This window comes from Oncorhynchus mykiss, chromosome 8 (genome assembly GCF_057628025.1).
Source record: "Oncorhynchus mykiss isolate SJ-2025 chromosome 8, ASM5762802v1, whole genome shotgun sequence".
NCBI classification, from domain to species: domain Eukaryota; kingdom Metazoa; phylum Chordata; class Actinopteri; order Salmoniformes; family Salmonidae; genus Oncorhynchus; species Oncorhynchus mykiss.
The window spans coordinates 80,000,001-80,023,583 of NC_143029.1; the positions used below are offsets into that span (position 1 = coordinate 80,000,001).

At 39.8% G+C, this 23,583-nt stretch overlaps 1 protein-coding gene across 2 annotated transcripts in view; it reads left to right on the forward strand.

The window, feature by feature from the left end:
* Nucleotides 1–23,583, forward strand: part of LOC110530995 (protein unc-13 homolog A) — a 120,336-nt gene that overhangs the window by 61,301 nt on the left and 35,452 nt on the right. For both annotated transcript variants that reach the window (XM_036986346.2, XM_090182727.1), the window contains 4 exons: nucleotides 636–863; nucleotides 1,708–1,849; nucleotides 2,432–2,601; nucleotides 18,624–18,739. In XM_036986346.2, the coding sequence (XP_036842241.2) occupies nucleotides 636–863; nucleotides 1,708–1,849; nucleotides 2,432–2,601; nucleotides 18,624–18,739 (656 nt within the window). The remainder of the gene's footprint in view (nucleotides 1–635; nucleotides 864–1,707; nucleotides 1,850–2,431; nucleotides 2,602–18,623; nucleotides 18,740–23,583) is intronic.

Genomic DNA, 23,583 nt, shown 5'->3' on the forward strand with positions numbered 1-23,583 from the left:
ATGTATCTCCTGAGTAATGTGCTGTCATCCCCCTGAGTAATGTGCTGTCATTCCCCTGAGTAATGTGCTGTCATCCCCCTGAGTAGTGTGCTGTCATCCCCCTGAGTAGTGTGCTGTCATCCCCCTGAGTAGTGTGCTGTCATCCCCCTGAGTAATGTGCTGTCATCCCCCTGAGTAATGTGCTGTCATCCCTCTGAGTAATGTGCTGCCATCCCCCTGCGTCTCTCCTCTCTCACTCCTGGACTTCATCCTTTTTCATCCTTTTACTTCCTCTAATTCACATTCCCCAAGATGGGCTTTTAGCCTAACCCTCCACTGATTTACAGTCTGTATCTCCTGTCACCCATTCCCAAGTATTCCTTAGGAGCCTTTCATTTGAAGGTTTACCCAATTGACCCTCACTGCCTCTTCCCTCCCTCTCTCTCCTATTCTATATTTACTGTATACCCTCTCTCTCACGCTCTCCTTCTCCCTCCTTCTCACTGAGTACACTCCTTTCTTCCTCTCTCTCCTTCTCTCTCTCCGAGTACACTCCTTTCTTCCTCTCTCTCCTTCTCTCTGAGTACACTCCTTTCTTCCTCTCTCTGTTCTTTTCCTATCCTCACTCCCTCTTCACCCACCGCTCTCATTTCCAGGGGCAGCGGAGAAGAGTTCTAAGCACGGGGCAGAGGACAGAACCCAGAACATCATCATGGTTCTAAAGGACAGAATGAAGATCAGAGAGAGGAACAAACCGGAAATCTTCGAGCTCATCCAGGAAGTGTTTACCGTCGTCAAGGCGACGCACGCCACGCAGATGAAGCAGATCAAACAGAGCGTGCTCGATGGGACGTCCAAGTGGTCGGCCATGATCAGCATGACTGGTAAAAATAGGACTAGGATTGGGATTTGTCGGGACCCGGTTACGAACTCGGGTCTCCGGTGTGAGAAACAGTCACTTAGTAAACTGAGCCACTAATAGTCGTCAGAACCCAGAAGATGAGGCAGACACAGCAGTACTAGAGACGGTGATTTAATAAAGAAAAAAGGAAAAGATCTTCAGGCAAAAATATAAATCCACAATGTCAAAAGTAATTCCAAGAGAAAAAATGTATATCCTCCAAGACACAAGGAAAATCCACAAAGTGGTAAGAACAGCAGGGAAAAAACAAACCTCAAAAGAATCATCCAAAATAAACAAAAACAAAACCAGAGTACCTCAAGACACTCCAACTAGCGAAACAAAAGTTCACAGCATGGCTGGGTGCTAACATACAAACACAGAGCAAAGAACTGAGGAACACTAAGGGTTGAAATACATTCAAGGGAAATGAGGCACAGGTGCAAATAATAACTAGAACAAGGGGAAAACAAAAGGGTCAAAAAGCACAATGGGGGCCTCTAGTGACCAAAACCTGAACAATCCTGGCCAAATCCTGACAGGATTAAGATTGAGATTAGGTTTAGTAGGGGTTTGGATAAAGGTTCAAATTGGAGGGGGTGTTAGTTACTGTCTTGCAGTAGGAACTTCACTTCAGTAGACTCACCTTTGCCAACCGGAGTAGAAATGATATTTTACATGTTTTGTATTTGAGTACTTTAGCAGATGCTCTTATACGAAGTGATTTTATGTGTATTCAAGTACGGAGGCTGAAACAACCATTTAGTTAATACTCTCTGTGTGACGTATGCCCAAGGTCTAATGGTGTGACTGTGTGCCTCTCTCAGTGCAGTGTGCTCAGGGCCTCCAGGCCAAGGACAAGACTGGTTCCAGTGACCCCTACGTCACAGTTCAGGTGGGCAAGACCAAGAAGAGGACCAAGACTATCTACGGCAACCTCAACCCTGTCTGGGAGGAGAACTTCCACTTGTGAGCATAGCGAGTGTGTGTTTCTGTCTGTCTGCGTGCGTGGGTGGGGATGTGTGGTTCAAATCATTAAATCAAATTGTATTTGTCACACGCTTCATAAAAACAGGTGTAGACTAACAGTGAAATTCTTCCTTATGTCCCCTTCCCAACAACGCAGAGAGAAACATAAATAATAGAAACATAATAACACTATGAATAAATAGACAATGATTAACAATAACTCGACTATATACAAGGGGTACCAGTACCGAGTCCATGTGCAGAGGTACGAGGTCATTGAGGTAGATGTGTGCATATATGGAGGGTTATAGTGACTAGGCAGCAGGATAGATAATAAGCAGTAGCAGCAGCGTATGTGATGAGCCAAAAGAGTTGGTACCAAAGGGGTCAATGCAGACAGTCCAGGTAGCTATTTGGTTAACTATTTCATTAACCATTTAGCAGCCTTATGGCTGTTCAGGGTCCTGCTGGTTCCAGACTTGCCGTATGGTAGCAGAGGGAACAGTCTATGACATGGGTGGCTGCAGTCTTTGACAATGTTTAGGGCCCGGTTACATCTGACATAATTTCTTCATCTCATAGTGAATGCCACAACTCGTCGGACCGTATTAAGGTACGCGTGTGGGATGAGGACGATGACATCAAGTCCAGGGTGAAGCAGAAGTTCAAACGGGAGTCAGATGACTTCCTGGGTCAGACCATCATCGAGGTACGCACGCTCAGCGGAGAGATGGACGTCTGGTACAACCTGGGTGAGTGATGAGAAGGGGCGAGTCAGGAAGTGAGGGAGTTGTGGGAAAGGAGATGAACAGGAAGGAAGACAAGTGAGTGTGTTGTAGTTATTCTGACAGACAAGAGAACAGACATGTTGATGTGAGTCTGTTGTAGTTATTCTGACAGACAAGATAACAGACATGTTGATGTGAGTCTGTTGTAATTCTCTGACAGACAAGATAACAGACATGTTGATGTGAGTCTGTTGTAGTTATTCTGACAGACAAGAGAACAGACATGTTGATGTGAGTCTGTTGTAATTCTCTGACAGACAAGATAACAGACATGTTGATGTGAGTCTGTTGTAGTTATTCTGACAGACAAGATAACAGACATGTTGATGTGAGTCTGTTGTAGTTATTCTGACAGACAAGAGAACAGACATGTTGATGTGAGTCTGTTGTAGTTATTCTGACAGACAAGATAACAGACATGTTGATGTGAGTCTGTTGTAATTCTCTGACAGACAAGATAACAGACATGTTGATGTGAGTCTGTTGTAGTTATTCTGACAGACAAGAGAACAGACATGTTGATGTGAGTCTGTTGTAATTCTCTGACAGACAAGATAACAGACATGTTGATGTGAGTCTGTTGTAGTTATTCTGACAGACAAGATAACAGACATGTTGATGTGAGTCTGTTGTAGTTATTCTGACAGACAAGAGAACAGACATGTTGATGTGAGTCTGTTGTAATTCTCTGACAGACAAGATAACAGACATGTTGATGTGAGTCTGTTGTAGTTATTCTGACAGACAAGAGAACAGACATGTTGATGTGAGTCTGTTGTAATTCTCTGACAGACAAGATAACAGACATGTTGATGTGAGTCTGTTGTAATTCTCTGACAGACAAGATAACAGACATGTTGATGTGAGTCTGTTGTAGTTATTCTGACAGACAAGAGAACAGACATGTTGATGTGAGTCTGTTGTAATTCTCTGACAGACAAGAGAACAGACATGTTGATGTGAGTCTGTTGTAATTCTCTGACAGACAAGATAACAGACATGTTGATGTGAGTCTGTTGTAATTCTCTGACAGACAAGAGAACAGACATGTTGATGTGAGTCTGTTGTAGTTATTCTGACAGACAAGATAACAGACATGTTGATGTGAGTCTGTTGTAATTCTCTGACAGACAAGAGAACAGACATGTTGATGTGAGTCTGTTGTAATTCTCTGACAGACAAGATAACAGACATGTTGATGTGAGTCTGTTGTAATTCTCTGACAGACAAGAGAACAGACATGTTGATGTGAGTCTGTTGTAATTCTCTGACAGACAAGATAACAGACATGTTGATGTGAGTCTGTTGTAGTTCTCTGACAGACAAGATAACAGACATGTTGATGTGAGTCTGTTGTAATTCTCTGACAGACAAGATAACAGACATGTTGATGTGAGTCTGTTGTAATTCTCTGACAGACAAGATAACAGACATGTTGATGTGAGTCTGTTGTAATTCTCTGACAGACAAGATAACAGACATGTTGATGTGAGTCTGTTGTAATTCTCTGACAGACAAGAGAACAGACATGTTGATGTGAGTCTGTTGTAATTCTCTGACAGACAAGATAACAGACATGTTGATGTGAGTCTGTTGTAATTCTCTGACAGACAAGAGAACAGACATGTTGATGTGAGTCTGTTGTAATTCTCTGACAGACAAGAGAACAGACATGTTGATGTGAGTCTGTTGTAATTCTCTGACAGACAAGATAACAGACATGTTGATGTGAGTCTGTTGTAGTTATTCTGACAGACAAGAGAACAGACATGTTGATGTGAGTCTGTTGTAGTTATTCTGACAGACAAGAGAACAGACATGTTGATGTGAGTCTGTTGTAATTCTCTGACAGACAAGATAACAGACATGTTGATGTGAGTCTGTTGTAATTCTCTGACAGACAAGATAACAGACATGTTGATGTGAGTCTGTTGTAGTTCTCTGACAGACAAGATAACAGACATGTTGATGTGAGTCTGTTGTAATTCTCTGACAGACAAGATAACAGACATGTTGATGTGAGTCTGTTGTAGTTATTCTGACAGACAAGAGAACAGACATGTTGATGTGAGTCTGTTGTAATTCTCTGACAGACAAGATAACAGACATGTTGATGTGAGTCTGTTGTAATTCTCTGACAGACAAGAGAACAGACATGTTGATGTGAGTCTGTTGTAATTCTCTGACAGACAAGATAACAGACATGTTGATGTGAGTCTGTTGTAATTCTCTGACAGACAAGATAACAGACATGTTGATGTGAGTCTGTTGTAGTTATTCTGACAGACAAGAGAACAGACATGTTGATGTGAGTCTGTTGTAATTCTCTGACAGACAAGATAACAGACATGTTGATGTGAGTCTGTTGTAGTTCTCTGACAGACAAGAGAACAGACATGTTGATGTGAGTCTGTTGTAGTTATTCTGACAGACAAGAGAACAGACATGTTGATGTGAGTCTGTTGTAATTCTCTGACAGACAAGATAACAGACATGTTGATGTGAGTCTGTTGTAGTTCTCTGACAGACAAGATAACAGACATGTTGATGTGAGTCTGTTGTAGTTCTCTGACAGACAAGAGAACAGACATGTTGATGTGAGTCTGTTGTAATTCTCTGACAGACAAGAGAACAGACATGTTGATGTGAGTCTGTTGTAATTCTCTGACAGACAAGATAACAGACATGTTGATGTGAGTCTGTTGTAATTCTCTGACAGACAAGAGAACAGACATGTTGATGTGAGTCTGTTGTAATTCTCTGACAGACAAGAGAACAGACATGTTGATGTGAGTCTGTTGTAATTCTGTGACAGACAAGATAACAGACATGTTGATGTGAGTCTGTTGTAATTCTCTGACAGACAAGAGAACAGACATGTTGATGTGAGTCTGTTGTAATTCTCTGACAGACAAGAGAACAGACATGTTGATGTGAGTCTGTTGTAATTCTGTGACAGACAAGAGAACAGACATGTTGATGTGAGTCTGTTGTAATTCTCTGACAGACAAGATAACAGACATGTTGATGTGAGTCTGTTGTAATTCTCTGACAGACAAGAGAACAGACATGTTGATGTGAGTCTGTTGTAGTTATTCTGACAGACAAGATAACAGACATGTTGATGTGAGTCTGTTGTAATTCTCTGACAGACAAGAGAACAGACATGTTGATGTGAGTCTGTTGTAGTTATTCTGACAGACAAGATAACAGACATGTTGATGTGAGTCTGTTGTAATTCTCTGACAGACAAGAGAACAGACATGTTGATGTGAGTCTGTTGTAATTCTCTGACAGACAAGAGAACAGACATGTTGATGTGAGTCTGTTGTAATTCTCTGACAGACAAGAGAACAGACATGTTGATGTGAGTCTGTTGTAGTTCTCTGACAGACAAGATAACAGACATGTTGATGTGAGTCTGTTGTAGTTATTCTGACAGACAAGAGAACAGACATGTTGATGTGAGTCTGTTGTAGTTATTCTGACAGACAAGATAACAGACATGTTGATGTGAGTCTGTTGTAATTCTCTGACAGACAAGATAACAGACATGTTGATGTGAGTCTGTTGTAGTTATTCTGACAGACAAGAGAACAGACATGTTGATGTGAGTCTGTTGTAATTCTCTGACAGACAAGAGAACAGACATGTTGATGTGAGTCTGTTGTAGTTCTCTGACAGACAAGATAACAGACATGTTGATGTGAGTCTGTTGTAGTTATTCTGACAGACAAGAGAACAGACATGTTGATGTGAGTCTGTTGTAGTTATTCTGACAGACAAGATAACAGACATGTTGATGTGAGTCTGTTGTAATTCTCTGACAGACAAGATAACAGACATGTTGATGTGAGTCTGTTGTAGTTATTCTGACAGACAAGAGAACAGACATGTTGATGTGAGTCTGTTGTAATTCTCTGACAGACAAGATAACAGACATGTTGATGTGAGTCTGTTGTAGTTATTCTGACAGACAAGATAACAGACATGTTGATGTGAGTCTGTTGTAGTTATTCTGACAGACAAGAGAACAGACATGTTGATGTGAGTCTGTTGTAATTCTCTGACAGACAAGATAACAGACATGTTGATGTGAGTCTGTTGTAGTTATTCTGACAGACAAGAGAACAGACATGTTGATGTGAGTCTGTTGTAATTCTCTGACAGACAAGATAACAGACATGTTGATGTGAGTCTGTTGTAATTCTCTGACAGACAAGATAACAGACATGTTGATGTGAGTCTGTTGTAGTTATTCTGACAGACAAGAGAACAGACATGTTGATGTGAGTCTGTTGTAATTCTCTGACAGACAAGAGAACAGACATGTTGATGTGAGTCTGTTGTAATTCTCTGACAGACAAGATAACAGACATGTTGATGTGAGTCTGTTGTAATTCTCTGACAGACAAGAGAACAGACATGTTGATGTGAGTCTGTTGTAGTTATTCTGACAGACAAGATAACAGACATGTTGATGTGAGTCTGTTGTAATTCTCTGACAGACAAGAGAACAGACATGTTGATGTGAGTCTGTTGTAATTCTCTGACAGACAAGATAACAGACATGTTGATGTGAGTCTGTTGTAATTCTCTGACAGACAAGAGAACAGACATGTTGATGTGAGTCTGTTGTAATTCTCTGACAGACAAGATAACAGACATGTTGATGTGAGTCTGTTGTAGTTCTCTGACAGACAAGATAACAGACATGTTGATGTGAGTCTGTTGTAATTCTCTGACAGACAAGATAACAGACATGTTGATGTGAGTCTGTTGTAATTCTCTGACAGACAAGATAACAGACATGTTGATGTGAGTCTGTTGTAATTCTCTGACAGACAAGATAACAGACATGTTGATGTGAGTCTGTTGTAATTCTCTGACAGACAAGAGAACAGACATGTTGATGTGAGTCTGTTGTAATTCTCTGACAGACAAGATAACAGACATGTTGATGTGAGTCTGTTGTAATTCTCTGACAGACAAGAGAACAGACATGTTGATGTGAGTCTGTTGTAATTCTCTGACAGACAAGAGAACAGACATGTTGATGTGAGTCTGTTGTAATTCTCTGACAGACAAGATAACAGACATGTTGATGTGAGTCTGTTGTAGTTATTCTGACAGACAAGAGAACAGACATGTTGATGTGAGTCTGTTGTAGTTATTCTGACAGACAAGAGAACAGACATGTTGATGTGAGTCTGTTGTAATTCTCTGACAGACAAGATAACAGACATGTTGATGTGAGTCTGTTGTAATTCTCTGACAGACAAGATAACAGACATGTTGATGTGAGTCTGTTGTAATTCTCTGACAGACAAGATAACAGACATGTTGATGTGAGTCTGTTGTAATTCTCTGACAGACAAGAGAACAGACATGTTGATGTGAGTCTGTTGTAATTCTCTGACAGACAAGATAACAGACATGTTGATGTGAGTCTGTTGTAATTCTCTGACAGACAAGATAACAGACATGTTGATGTGAGTCTGTTGTAGTTATTCTGACAGACAAGAGAACAGACATGTTGATGTGAGTCTGTTGTAATTCTCTGACAGACAAGATAACAGACATGTTGATGTGAGTCTGTTGTAGTTCTCTGACAGACAAGAGAACAGACATGTTGATGTGAGTCTGTTGTAGTTATTCTGACAGACAAGAGAACAGACATGTTGATGTGAGTCTGTTGTAATTCTCTGACAGACAAGATAACAGACATGTTGATGTGAGTCTGTTGTAGTTCTCTGACAGACAAGATAACAGACATGTTGATGTGAGTCTGTTGTAGTTCTCTGACAGACAAGAGAACAGACATGTTGATGTGAGTCTGTTGTAATTCTCTGACAGACAAGAGAACAGACATGTTGATGTGAGTCTGTTGTAATTCTCTGACAGACAAGATAACAGACATGTTGATGTGAGTCTGTTGTAATTCTCTGACAGACAAGAGAACAGACATGTTGATGTGAGTCTGTTGTAATTCTCTGACAGACAAGAGAACAGACATGTTGATGTGAGTCTGTTGTAATTCTGTGACAGACAAGATAACAGACATGTTGATGTGAGTCTGTTGTAATTCTCTGACAGACAAGAGAACAGACATGTTGATGTGAGTCTGTTGTAATTCTCTGACAGACAAGAGAACAGACATGTTGATGTGAGTCTGTTGTAATTCTGTGACAGACAAGAGAACAGACATGTTGATGTGAGTCTGTTGTAATTCTCTGACAGACAAGATAACAGACATGTTGATGTGAGTCTGTTGTAATTCTCTGACAGACAAGAGAACAGACATGTTGATGTGAGTCTGTTGTAGTTATTCTGACAGACAAGATAACAGACATGTTGATGTGAGTCTGTTGTAATTCTCTGACAGACAAGAGAACAGACATGTTGATGTGAGTCTGTTGTAGTTATTCTGACAGACAAGATAACAGACATGTTGATGTGAGTCTGTTGTAATTCTCTGACAGACAAGAGAACAGACATGTTGATGTGAGTCTGTTGTAATTCTCTGACAGACAAGAGAACAGACATGTTGATGTGAGTCTGTTGTAATTCTCTGACAGACAAGAGAACAGACATGTTGATGTGAGTCTGTTGTAGTTCTCTGACAGACAAGATAACAGACATGTTGATGTGAGTCTGTTGTAGTTATTCTGACAGACAAGAGAACAGACATGTTGATGTGAGTCTGTTGTAGTTATTCTGACAGACAAGATAACAGACATGTTGATGTGAGTCTGTTGTAATTCTCTGACAGACAAGATAACAGACATGTTGATGTGAGTCTGTTGTAGTTATTCTGACAGACAAGAGAACAGACATGTTGATGTGAGTCTGTTGTAATTCTCTGACAGACAAGAGAACAGACATGTTGATGTGAGTCTGTTGTAGTTCTCTGACAGACAAGATAACAGACATGTTGATGTGAGTCTGTTGTAGTTATTCTGACAGACAAGAGAACAGACATTTTGATGTGAGTCTGTTGTAATTCTCTGACAGACAAGATAACAGACATGTTGATGTGAGTCTGTTGTAATTCTCTGACAGACAAGAGAACAGACATGTTGATGTGAGTCTGTTGTAATTCTGTGACAGACAAGATAACAGACATGTTGATGTGAGTCTGTTGTAATTCTCTGACAGACAAGAGAACAGACATGTTGATGTGAGTCTGTTGTAATTCTCTGACAGACAAGAGAACAGACATGTTGATGTGAGTCTGTTGTAGTTATTCTGACAGACAAGATAACAGACATGTTGATGTGAGTCTGTTGTAATTCTGTGACAGACAAGAGAACAGACATGTTGATGTGAGTCTGTTGTAATTCTCTGACAGACAAGAGAACAGACATGTTGATGTGAGTCTGTTGTAATTCTCTGACAGACAAGAGAACAGACATGTTGATGTGAGTCTGTTGTAATTCTCTGACAGACAAGATAACAGACATGTTGATGTGAGTCTGTTGTAATTCTCTGACAGACAAGAGAACAGACATGTTGATGTGAGTCTGTTGTAATTCTCTGACAGACAAGATAACAGACATGTTGATGTGAGTCTGTTGTAATTCTCTGACAGACAAGAGAACAGACATGTTGATGTGAGTCTGTTGTAGTTATTCTGACAGACAAGATAACAGACATGTTGATGTGAGTCTGTTGTAGTTATTCTGACAGACAAGATAACAGACATGTTGATGTGAGTCTGTTGTAATTCTCTGACAGACAAGAGAACAGACATGTTGATGTGAGTCTGTTGTAATTCTGTGACAGACAAGATAACAGACATGTTGATGTGAGTCTGTTGTAATTCTCTGACAGACAAGAGAACAGACATGTTGATGTGAGTCTGTTGTAGTTATTCTGACAGACAAGATAACAGACATGTTGATGTGAGTCTGTTGTAGTTATTCTGACAGACAAGAGAACAGACATGTTGATGTGAGTCTGTTGTAGTTCTCTGACAGACAAGAGAACAGACATGTTGATGTGAGTCTGTTGTAATTCTCTGACAGACAAGATAACAGACATGTTGATGTGAGTCTGTTGTAGTTATTCTGACAGACAAGAGAACAGACATGTTGATGTGAGTCTGTTGTAATTCTCTGACAGACAAGATAACAGACATGTTGATGTGAGTCTGTTGTAGTTATTCTGACAGACAAGAGAACAGACATGTTGATGTGAGTCTGTTGTAATTATTCTGACAGACAAGATAACAGACATGTTGATGTGAGTCTGTTGTAATTCTCTGACAGACAAGATAACAGACATGTTGATGTGAGTCTGTTGTAGTTATTCTGACAGACAAGATAACAGACATGTTGATGTGAGTCTGTTGTAGTTATTCTGACAGACAAGATAACAGACATGTTGATGTGAGTCTGTTGTAGTTATTCTGACAGACAAGAGAACAGACATGTTGATGTGAGTCTGTTGTAATTCTGTGACAGACAAGAGAACAGACATGTTGATGTGAGTCTGTTGTAATTCTCTGACAGACAAGATAACAGACATGTTGATGTGAGTCTGTTGTAATTCTCTGACAGACAAGATAACAGACATGTTGATGTGAGTCTGTTGTAGTTATTCTGACAGACAAGAGAACAGACATGTTGATGTGAGTCTGTTGTAGTTCTCTGACAGACAAGATAACAGACATGTTGATGTGAGTCTGTTGTAATTCTCTGACAGACAAGATAACAGACATGTTGATGTGAGTCTGTTGTAGTTATTCTGACAGACAAGAGAACAGACATGTTGATGTGAGTCTGTTGTAGTTCTCTGACAGACAAGATAACAGACATGTTGATGTGAGTCTGTTGTAATTCTCTGACAGACAAGAGAACAGACATGTTGATGTGAGTCTGTTGTAGTTATTCTGACAGACAAGAGAACAGACATGTTGATGTGAGTCTGTTGTAATTCTCTGACAGACAAGATAACAGACATGTTGATGTGAGTCTGTTGTAATTCTGTGACAGACAAGAGAACAGACATGTTGATGTGAGTCTGTTGTAATTCTCTGACAGACAAGAGAACAGACATGTTGATGTGAGTCTGTTGTAATTCTCTGACAGACAAGAGAACAGACATGTTGATGTGAGTCTGTTGTAATTCTCTGACAGACAAGAGAACAGACATGTTGATGTGAGTCTGTTGTAGTTATTCTGACAGACAAGAGAACAGACATGTTGATGTGAGTCTGTTGTAGTTATTCTGACAGACAAGATAACAGACATGTTGATGTGAGTCTGTTGTAATTCTCTGACAGACAAGAGAACAGACATGTTGATGTGAGTCTGTTGTAGTTCTCTGACAGACAAGAGAACAGACATGTTGATGTGAGTCTGTTGTAGTTATTCTGACAGACAAGAGAACAGACATGTTGATGTGAGTCTGTTGTAGTTATTCTGACAGACAAGATAACAGACATGTTGATGTGAGTCTGTTGTAATTCTCTGACAGACAAGAGAACAGACATGTTGATGTGAGTCTGTTGTAATTCTCTGACAGACAAGATAACAGACATGTTGATGTGAGTCTGTTGTAATTCTCTGACAGACAAGAGAACAGACATGTTGATGTGAGTCTGTTGTAATTCTCTGACAGACAAGAGAACAGACATGTTGATGTGAGTCTGTTGTAATTCTCTGACAGACAAGAGAACAGACATGTTGATGTGAGTCTGTTGTAATTCTCCGACAGACAAGATAACAGACATGTTGATGTGAGTCTGTTGTAATTCTCTGACAGACAAGAGAACAGACATGTTGATGTGAGTCTGTTGTAATTCTCTGACAGACAAGACAACAGACATGTTGATGTGAGTCTGTTGTAGTTATTCTGACAGACAAGAGAACAGACATGTTGATGTGAGTCTGTTGTAATTCTCTGACAGACAAGATAACAGACATGTTGATGTGAGTCTGTTGTAGTTCTCTGACAGACAAGAGAACAGACATGTTGATGTGAGTCTGTTGTAATTCTCTGACAGACAAGATAACAGACATGTTGATGTGAGTCTGTTGTAATTCTCTGACAGACAAGAGAACAGACATGTTGATGTGAGTCTGTTGTAATTCTCTGACAGACAAGAGAACAGACATGTTGATGTGAGTCTGTTGTAATTCTCTGACAGACAAGAGAACAGACATGTTGATGTGAGTCTGTTGTAGTTATTCTGACAGACAAGATAACAGACATGTTGATGTGAGTCTGTTGTAATTCTCTGACAGACAAGATAACAGACATGTTGATGTGAGTCTGTTGTAATTCTCTGACAGACAAGAGAACAGACATGTTGATGTGAGTCTGTTGTAATTCTCTGACAGACAAGAGAACAGACATGTTGATGTGAGTCTGTTGTAATTCTCTGACAGACAAGATAACAGACATGTTGATGTGAGTCTGTTGTAGTTATTCTGACAGACAAGAGAACAGACATGTTGATGTGAGTCTGTTGTAATTCTCTGACAGACAAGAGAACAGACATGTTGATGTGAGTCTGTTGTAATTATCTGACAGACAAGAGAACAGACATGTTGATGTGAGTCTGTTGTAATTCTCTGACAGACAAGATAACAGACATGTTGATGTGAGTCTGTTGTAATTCTCTGACAGACAAGAGAACAGACATGTTGATGTGAGTCTGTTGTAATTCTCTGACAGACAAGAGAACAGACATGTTGATGTGAGTCTGTTGTAATTCTCTGACAGACAAGATAACAGACATGTTGATGTGAGTCTGTTGTAATTCTCTGACAGACAAGAGAACAGACATGTTGATGTGAGTCTGTTGTAATTCTCTGACAGACAAGATAACAGACATGTTGATGTGAGTCTGTTGTAATTCTCTGACAGACAAGATAACAGACATGTTGATGTGAGTCTGTTGTAATTCTCTGACAGACAAGAGAACAGACATGTTGATGTGAGTCTGTTGTAATTCTCTGACAGACAAGACAACAGACATGTTGATGTGAGTCTGTTGTAGTTATTCTGACAGACAAGAGAACAGACATGTTGATGTGAGTCTGTTGTAATTCTCTGACAGACAAGATAACAGACATGTTGATGTGAGTCTGTTGTAGTTCTCTGACAGACAAGAGAACAGACATGTTGATGTGAGTCTGTTGTAATTCTCTGACAGACAAGAGAACAGACATGTTGATGTGAGTCTGTTGTAGTTATTCTGACAGACAAGATAACAGACATGTTGATGTGAGTCTGTTGTAGTTCTCTGACAGACAAGATAACAGACATGTTGATGTGAGTCTGTTGTAATTCTCTGACAGACAAGAGAACAGACAAGTTGATGTGAGTCTGTTGTAATTCTGTGACAGACAAGAGAACAGACATGTTGATGTGAGTCTGTTGTAATTCTCTGACAGACAAGATAACAGACATGTTGATGTGAGTCTGTTGTAATTCTCTGACAGACAAGAGAACAGACATGTTGATGTGAGTCTGTTGTAGTTCTCTGACAGACAAGAGAACAGACATGTTGATGTGAGTCTGTTGTAATTCTCTGACAGACAAGAGAACAGACATGTTGATGTGAGTCTGTTGTAATTCTCTGACAGACAAGATAACAGACATGTTGATGTGAGTCTGTTGTAATTCTCTGACAGACAAGATAACAGACATGTTGATGTGAGTCTGTTGTAATTCTCTGACAGACAAGATAACAGACATGTTGATGTGAGTCTGTTGTAATTCTCTGACAGACAAGATAACAGACATGTTGATGTGAGTCTGTTGTAATTCTCTGACAGACAAGAGAACAGACATGTTGATGTGAGTCTGTTGTAATTCTGTGACAGACAAGATAACAGACATGTTGATGTGAGTCTGTTGTAATTCTGTGACAGACAAGATAACAGACATGTTGATGTGAGTCTGTTGTAATTCTGTGACAGACAAGAGAACAGACATGTTGATGTGAGTCTGTTGTAATTCTCTGACAGACAAGATAACAGACATGTTGATGTGAGTCTGTTGTAATTCTCTGACAGACAAGATAACAGACATGTTGATGTGAGTCTGTTGTAATTCTCTGACAGACAAGATAACAGACATGTTGATGTGAGTCTGTTGTAATTCTGTGACAGACAAGAGAACAGACATGTTGATGTGAGTCTGTTGTAATTCTGTGACAGACAAGATAACAGACATGTTGATGTGAGTCTGTTGTAATTCTGTGACAGACAAGATAACAGACATGTTGATGTGAGTCTGTTGTAATTCTCTGACAGACAAGAGAACAGACATGTTGATGTGAGTCTGTTGTAGTTATTCTGACAGACAAGATAACAGACATGTTGATGTGAGTCTGTTGTAATTCTCTGACAGACAAGAGAACAGACATGTTGATGTGAGTCTGTTGTAATTCTCTGACAGACAAGAGAACAGACATGTTGATGTGAGTCTGTTGTAGTTATTCTGACAGACAAGATAACAGACATGTTGATGTGAGTCTGTTGTAATTCTCTGACAGACAAGAGAACAGACATGTTGATGTGAGTCTGTTGTAATTCTCTGACAGACAAGATAACAGACATGTTGATGTGAGTCTGTTGTAGTTATTCTGACAGACAAGATAACAGACATGTTGATGTGAGTCTGTTGTAATTCTCTGACAGACAAGAGAACAGACATGTTGATGTGAGTCTGTTGTAGTTATTCTGACAGACAAGATAACAGACATGTTGATGTGAGTCTGTTGTAATTCTCTGACAGACAAGATAACAGACATGTTGATGTGAGTCTGTTGTAGTTATTCTGACAGACAAGATAACAGACATGTTGATGTGAGTCTGTTGTAATTCTCTGACAGACAAGAGAACAGACATGTTGATGTGAGTCTGTTGTAATTCTCTGACAGACAAGATAACAGACATGTTGATGTGAGTCTGTTGTAATTCTCTGACAGACAAGAGAACAGACATGTTGATGTGAGTCTGTTGTAGTTATTCTGACAGACAAGATAACAGACATGTTGATGTGAGTCTGTTGTAGTTCTCTGACAGACAAGATAACAGACATGTTGATGTGAGTCTGTTGTAATTCTCTGACAGACAAGAGAACAGACAAGTTGATGTGAGTCTGTTGTAATTCTGTGACAGACAAGAGAACAGACATGTTGATGTGAGTCTGTTGTAATTCTCTGACAGACAAGAGAACAGACATGTTGATGTGAGTCTGTTGTAATTCTCTGACAGACAAGAGAACAGACATGTTGATGTGAGTCTGTTGTAATTCTCTGACAGACAAGAGAACAGACATGTTGATGTGAGTCTGTTGTAATTCTCTGACAGACAAGATAACAGACATGTTGATGTGAGTCTGTTGTAATTCTCTGACAGACAAGATAACAGACATGTTGATGTGAGTCTGTTGTAATTCTCTGACAGACAAGAGAACAGACATGTTGATGTGAGTCTGTTGTAGTTATTCTGACAGACAAGAGAACAGACATGTTGATGTGAGTCTGTTGTAGTTATTCTGACAGACAAGAGAACAGACATGTTGATGTGAGTCTGTTGTAATTCTCTGACAGACAAGATAACAGACATGTTGATGTGAGTCTGTTGTAGTTCTCTGACAGACAAGAGAACAGACATGTTGATGTGAGTCTGTTGTAGTTATTCTGACAGACAAGAGAACAGACATGTTGATGTGAGTCTGTTGTAATTCTCTGACAGACAAGATAACAGACATGTTGATGTGAGTCTGTTGTAATTCTCTGACAGACAAGATAACAGACATGTTGATGTGAGTCTGTTGTAATTCTCTGACAGACAAGAGAACAGACATGTTGATGTGAGTCTGTTGTAATTCTCTGACAGACAAGATAACAGACATGTTGATGTGAGTCTGTTGTAGTTCTCTGACAGACAAGATAACAGACATGTTGATGTGAGTCTGTTGTAGTTCTCTGACAGACAAGATAACAGACATGTTGATGTGAGTCTGTTGTAATTCTCTGACAGACAAGATAACAGACATGTTGATGTGAGTCTGTTGTAATTCTCTGACAGACAAGAGAACAGACATGTTGATGTGAGTCTGTTGTAGTTATTCTGACAGACAAGAGAACAGACATGTTGATGTGAGTCTGTTGTAATTCTGTGACAGACAAGATAACAGACATGTTGATGTGAGTCTGTTGTAATTCTCTGACAGACAAGAGAACAGACATGTTGATGTGAGTCTGTTGTAATTCTCTGACAGACAAGAGAACAGACATGTTGATGTGAGTCTGTTGTAATTCTCTGACAGACAAGATAACAGACATGTTGATGTGAGTCTGTTGTAATTCTCTGACAGACAAGAGAACAGACATGTTGATGTGAGTCTGTTGTAATTCTCTGACAGACAAGAGAACAGACATGTTGATGTGAGTCTGTTGTAATTCTCTGACAGACAAGATAACAGACATGTTGATGTGAGTCTGTTGTAATTCTCTGACAGACAAGAGAACAGACATGTTGATGTGAGTCTGTTGTAGTTATTCTGACAGACAAGATAACAGACATGTTGATGTGAGTCTGTTGTAATTCTCTGACAGACAAGATAACAGACATGTTGATGTGAGTCTGTTGTAATTCTCTGACAGACAAGAGAACAGACATGTTGATGTGAGTCTGTTGTAATTCTCTGACAGACAAGATAACAGACATGTTGATGTGAGTCTGTTGTAATTCTCTGACAGACAAGAGAACAGACATGTTGATGTGAGTCTGTTGTAGTTATTCTGACAGACAAGATAACAGACATGTTGATGTGAGTCTGTTGTAATTCTCTGACAGACAAGATAACAGACATGTTGATGTGAGTCTGTTGTAATTCTCTGACAGACAAGAGAACAGACATGTTGATGTGAGTCTGTTGTAGTTATTCTGACAGACAAGAGAACAGACATGTTGATGTGAGTCTGTTGTAGTTCTCTGACAGACAAGATAACAGACATGTTGATGTGAGTCTGTTGTAGTTATTCTGACAGACAAGAGAACAGACATGTTGATGTGAGTCTGTTGTAGTTATTCTGACAGACAAGAGAACAGACATGTTGATGTGAGTCTGTTGTAGTTCTCTGACAGACAAGAGAACAGACATGTTGATGTGAGTCTGTTGTAGTTATTCTGACAGACAAGAGAACAGACATGTTGATGTGAGTCTGTTGTAATTCTCTGACAGACAAGAGAACAGACATGTTGATGTGAGTCTGTTGTAGTTATTCTGACAGACAAGAGAACAGACATGTTGATGTGAGTCTGTTGTAATTCTCTGACAGACAAGATAACAGACATGTTGATGTGAGTCTGTTGTAGTTATTCTGACAGACAAGAGAACAGACATGTTGATGTGAGTCTGTTGTAGTTATTCTGACAGACAAGATAACAGACATGTTGATGTGAGTCTGTTGTAATTCTCTGACAGACAAGAGAACAGACATGTTGATGTGAGTCTGTTGTAGTTATTCTGACAGACAAGAGAACAGACATGTTGATGTGAGTCTGTTGTAGTTCTCTGACAGACAAGATAACAGACATGTTGATGTGAGTCTGTTGTAATTCTCTGACAGACAAGAGAACAGACATGTTGATGTGAGTCTGTTGTAATTCTCTGACAGACAAGAGAACAGACATGTTGATGTGAGTCTGTTGTAATTCTCTGACAGACAAGAGAACAGACATGTTGATGTGAGTCTGTTGTAATTCTCTGACAGACAAGAGAACAGACATGTTGATGTGAGTCTGTTGTAATTCTCTGACAGACAAGATAACAGACATGTTGATGTGAGTCTGTTGTAATTCTCTGACAGACAAGATAACAGACATGTTGATGTGAGTCTGTTGTAATTCTCTGACAGACAAGATAACAGACATGTTGATGTGAGTCTGTTGTAGTTATTCTGACAGACAAGATAACAGACATGTTGATGTGAGTCTGTTGTAATTCTCTGACAGACAAGAGAACAGACAAGTCAGCTGTGTCTGGAGCCATCCGGATGCACATCAGTGTAGAGATCAAAGGAGAGGAGACTGTGGCTCCCTACCATGTCCAGTACACCTGTCTACATGAGGTAAGACTGACCAGACCATACCTCGTTTCACATACTAAGTACACCTTCACACACACACACACACACACACACACACACACACACACACACACACACACACACACACACACACACACACACACACACACACACACACACACACACACACACACACACACAGGGTTGCAAAGTTACCGGTAATTTACCAGAGTTACAGGAATCTTCAGTCATTTCTGTAATTAAAAGGTGATCTATGGTAACTTTGGTAATTTATAGTAGATTTATATTCTTCATATATTTTGGGGGGGTATATCTGTGTCCATATTGTCCTAGTGGAAAGACCATCTGGTTCAAGAGAAAATAGCTTAATTAATGAAAAATTAACTCAGCTGCCACCAGTCTGGCCAAAACCATTTACAACAAAGACATATTAAAATAAATAAGTGTGTAAAAATATAAAGGATATTTCCTGCTGAAACATTCATATTAAACTAACTGTCCAGTCAAAATCTAACTTTTAAAAGTTATTATTCTGTTAACTCATGGCCATAACATAAATTGCAGAAAAAGCACGTCAAAAATCCCACCTCGAACTTGTATCTCAAACAGTTTGTTTAAAAGAAATGCTTGCTATTTCCTGAAAGAACCTGATGTAATGTTGGCTCATTGGCTGAGCTGGCCAATCAGCAGTCTACTCGCATGAATATTTTTTGGGGTCTGGACTTCCTAATTTGTCCTTCTTTTTCATATTGCTCGTTACAAAATGCAGCGGCCATGACTGAAGCCAAACGAGAGACGTCTTGGGGGTGTGGTTTCATGTGGGTGTCTCTTGTACGTGTGTTCACATGTGGAAAGCGTTTGTATTTTCGCTCTGCAAAAACAGTACACCGTTACAGTCAATCACCCTTCTAGATAACTTGAAACGGTCTAACCAGGTCTTGTGTCTTGAAGTCGCCTAGGCTAGCTAGTGCTAGGCAACTTCTTTTGTCAATTAGCTTCAGCCGGCTGGTGTGCGACTTTGGCAAAATTGGTTTGACTTTGGATCGCCTATCTCTGTGGCTAGTTAATAAATTAGTCAATAAATTACACAATGTAAATGGGACAACATTTTCATGTTGCACATCTTTCATGTTGCACATTCTTTTGTCTCATTAAATGCTTTCAATATTTGTATATGTATTTCTACAATTTATAGCTGATTTTAGGTTTTTAAGTCATTGAAAGTTGGACCTATTGACATTGTAAAATATTGTCCCATGTACATTGTGTAATTTATTGATGGTCCCTAACTAGCCCCATAGGGATATCCAATGTTAAACTAAATTGACCATGGGCATTACGATCTGGTCGGGTTATGCTGCATTCCGAATTGATGATTAATTAGGTCCTGCCAGCTGTGGGCATGTGGTCAGATTTGAAATAAACCCAAGAGAAACTGTTACGGTGTCCTTGATTCTGTCACGGTGTCCTTCGTTCTGTCACGGTGTCTTTCATTCTGTCATGGTGTCCTTCGTTCTGTCACGGTGTCCTTCATTCTGTCATGGTGTCCTTGATTCTGTCACGGTGTCCTTCGTTCTGTTACGGTGTCTTTCATTCTTTCATGGTGTCCTTCGTTCTGTCACGGTGTCCTTCATTCTGTCATGGTGGGTTTTGTTCAGTTACGGTGTCCTTCATTCTGTCATGGTGTCCTTCGTTCTGTCACGGTGTCCTTCATTCTGTCATGGTGGGTTTCGTTCAGTTACGGTGTCCTTCATTCTGTCATGGTGTCCTTCGTTCCGTCACGGTGTCCTTCATTCTGTCATGGTGGGTTTCGTTCAGTTACGTGTGTTTCATTCTGTCATGGTGTCCTTCGTTCTGTCACGGTGTCCTTCATTCTGTCATGGTGTCCTTCGTTCCATCACGGTGTCCTTCATTCTGTCATGGTGGGTTTTGTTCAGTTACGTGTGTTTCATTCTGTCATGGTGTCCTTCGTTCTGTCACGGTGTCCTTCATTCTGTCATGGTGGGTTTCGTTCAGTTACGGTGTCCTTCATTCTGTCATGGTGTCCTTCATTCCGTCACGGTGTCCTTCGTTCCACAACATAACATGTTTTCATATCATCTCATAAATCTCAGTTTTGGAAGAGACTGAAAAATTATCCTGATCCTATTGACACGTTGTAGTCCATTTTGACACTAGAATGAATATTTCTGACTCATATCGATGCCACACAGGCCGTGTTCAAAAGGATAAGTTGCTTTTTAGAGACAGTCACTCTTTAATGACCGGTGTACGCCCACAACATTCTGTGGTTGGTGAACGCCCACAACATTCTGTGGTTGGTGTACGTCCACAACATTCTGTGGTTGGTGAACGCCCACAACATTCTGTGGTTGGTGTACGTCCACAACATTCTGTGGTTGGTGTATGTCCACAACATTCTGTGGTTGGTGTACGTCCACAACATTCTGTGGTTGGTGTACGTCCACAACATTCTGTGGTTGGTGTACCTCCACAACATTCTGTGGTTGGTGTACCTCCACAACATTCTGTGGTTGGTGTACGCCCACAACATTCTGTGGTTGGTGTACGTCCACAACATTCTGTGGTTGAGGTGCGACACAACATTCTGTGGTTGGGGTGCGACACAACATACTGTGGTTGGGGTCACCATTCTGTGGTTGGGGTCACCATTCTGTGGTTGGGGTCACCATTCTGTGTTTGGGGTCACCATTCTGTGTTTGGGGTCACCATTCTGTGTTTGGGGTCACCATTCTGTGGTTGGGGTCACCATTCTGTGTTTGGGGTCACCATTCTGTGTTTGGGGTGTGCCACAACATTCAAAAAACTATTTCACTATTGTAATTTATTACAGGTCATGTTTCATAGAAATCTGGAAACACTGGACAGTTACTTTAAACACCAATGGTATTCACTAAGCTGAAACCCTCATATTAAACACCAATGGTATTCACTAAGCTGAAACCCTCATATTAAACACCAGTGGTATTCACTAAGCTGAAACCCTCATATTAAACACCAGTGGTATTCACTAAGCTGAAACCCTCATATTAAACACCAGTGGTATTCACTAAGCTGAAACCCTCATATTAAACACCAGTGGTATTCACTAAGCTGAAACCCTCATATTAAACACCAGTGGTATTCACTAAGCTGAAACCCTCATATTAAACACCAGTGGTATTCACTAAGCTGAAACCCTCATATTAAACACCAGTGGTATTCACTAAGCTGAAACCCTCATATTAAACACCAATGGTATTCACTAAGCTGAAACCCTCATATTAAACACCAATGGTATTCACTAAGCTGAAACCCTCATATTAAACACCAGTGGTATTCACTAAGCTGAAACCCTCATATTAAACACCAGTGGTATTCACTAAGCTGAAACCCTCATATTAAACACCAATGGTATTCACTAAGCTGAAACCCTCATATTAAACACCAGTGGTATTCACTAAGCTGAAACCCTCATATTAAATACCAGTGGTATTCACTAAGCTGAAACCCTCATATTAAACACCAGTGGTATTCACTAAGCTGAAACCCTCATATTAAACACCAGTGGTATTCACTAAGCTGAAACCCTCATATTAAACACCAATGGTATTCACTAAGCTGAAACCCTCATATTAAACACCAGTGGTATTCACTAAGCTGAAACCCTCATATTAAACACCAATGGTATTCACTAAGCTAAAACCCTCATATTAAACACCAATGGTATTCACTAAGCTGAAACCCTCATATTAAACACCAATGGTATTCACTAAGCTGAAACCCTCATATTAAACACCAGTGGTATTCACTAAGCTGAAACCCTCATATTAAACACCAGTGGTATTCACTAAGCTGAAACCCTCATATTAAACACCAGTGGTATTCACTAAGCTGAAACCCTCATATTAAACACCAATGGTATTCACTAAGCTGAAACCCTCATATTAAACACCAGTGGTATTCACTAAGCTGAAACCCTCATATTAAACACCAATGGTATTCACTAAGCTGAAACCCTCATATTAAACACCAATGGTATTCACTAAGCTGAAACCCTCATATTAAACACCAGTGGTATTCACTAAGCTGAAACCCTCATATTAAACACCAATGGTATTCACTAAGCTGAAACCCTCATATTAAACACCAGTGGTATTCACTAAGCTGAAACCCTCATATTAAACACCAATGGTATTCACTAAGCTGAAACCCTCATATTAAACACCAGTGGTATTCACTAAGCTGAAACCCTCATATTAAACACCAGTGGTATTCACTAAGCTGAAACCCTCATATTAAACACCAGTGGTATTCACTAAGCTGAAACCCTCATATTAAACACCAGTGGTATTCACTAAGCTGAAACCCTCATATTAAACACCAGTGGTATTCACTAAGCTGAAACCCTCATATTAAACACCAGTGGTATTCACTAAGCTGAAACCCTCATATTAAACACCAATGGTATTCACTAAGCTGAAACCCTCATATTAAACACCAGTGGTATTCACTAAGCTGAAACCCTCATATTAAACACCAGTGGTATTCACTAAGCTGAAACCCTCATATTAAACACCAGTGGTATTCACTAAGCTGAAACCCTCATATTAAACACCAATGGTATTCACTAAGCTGAAACCCTCATATTAAACACCAGTGGTATTCACTAAGCTGAAACCCTCATATTAAACACCAATGGTATTCACTAAGCTGAAACCCTCATATTAAACACCAATGGTATTCACTAAGCTGAAACCCTCATATTAAACACCAGTGGTATTCACTAAGCTGAAACCCTCATATTAAACACCAATGGTATTCACTAAGCTGAAACCCTCATATTAAACACCAGTGGTATTCAC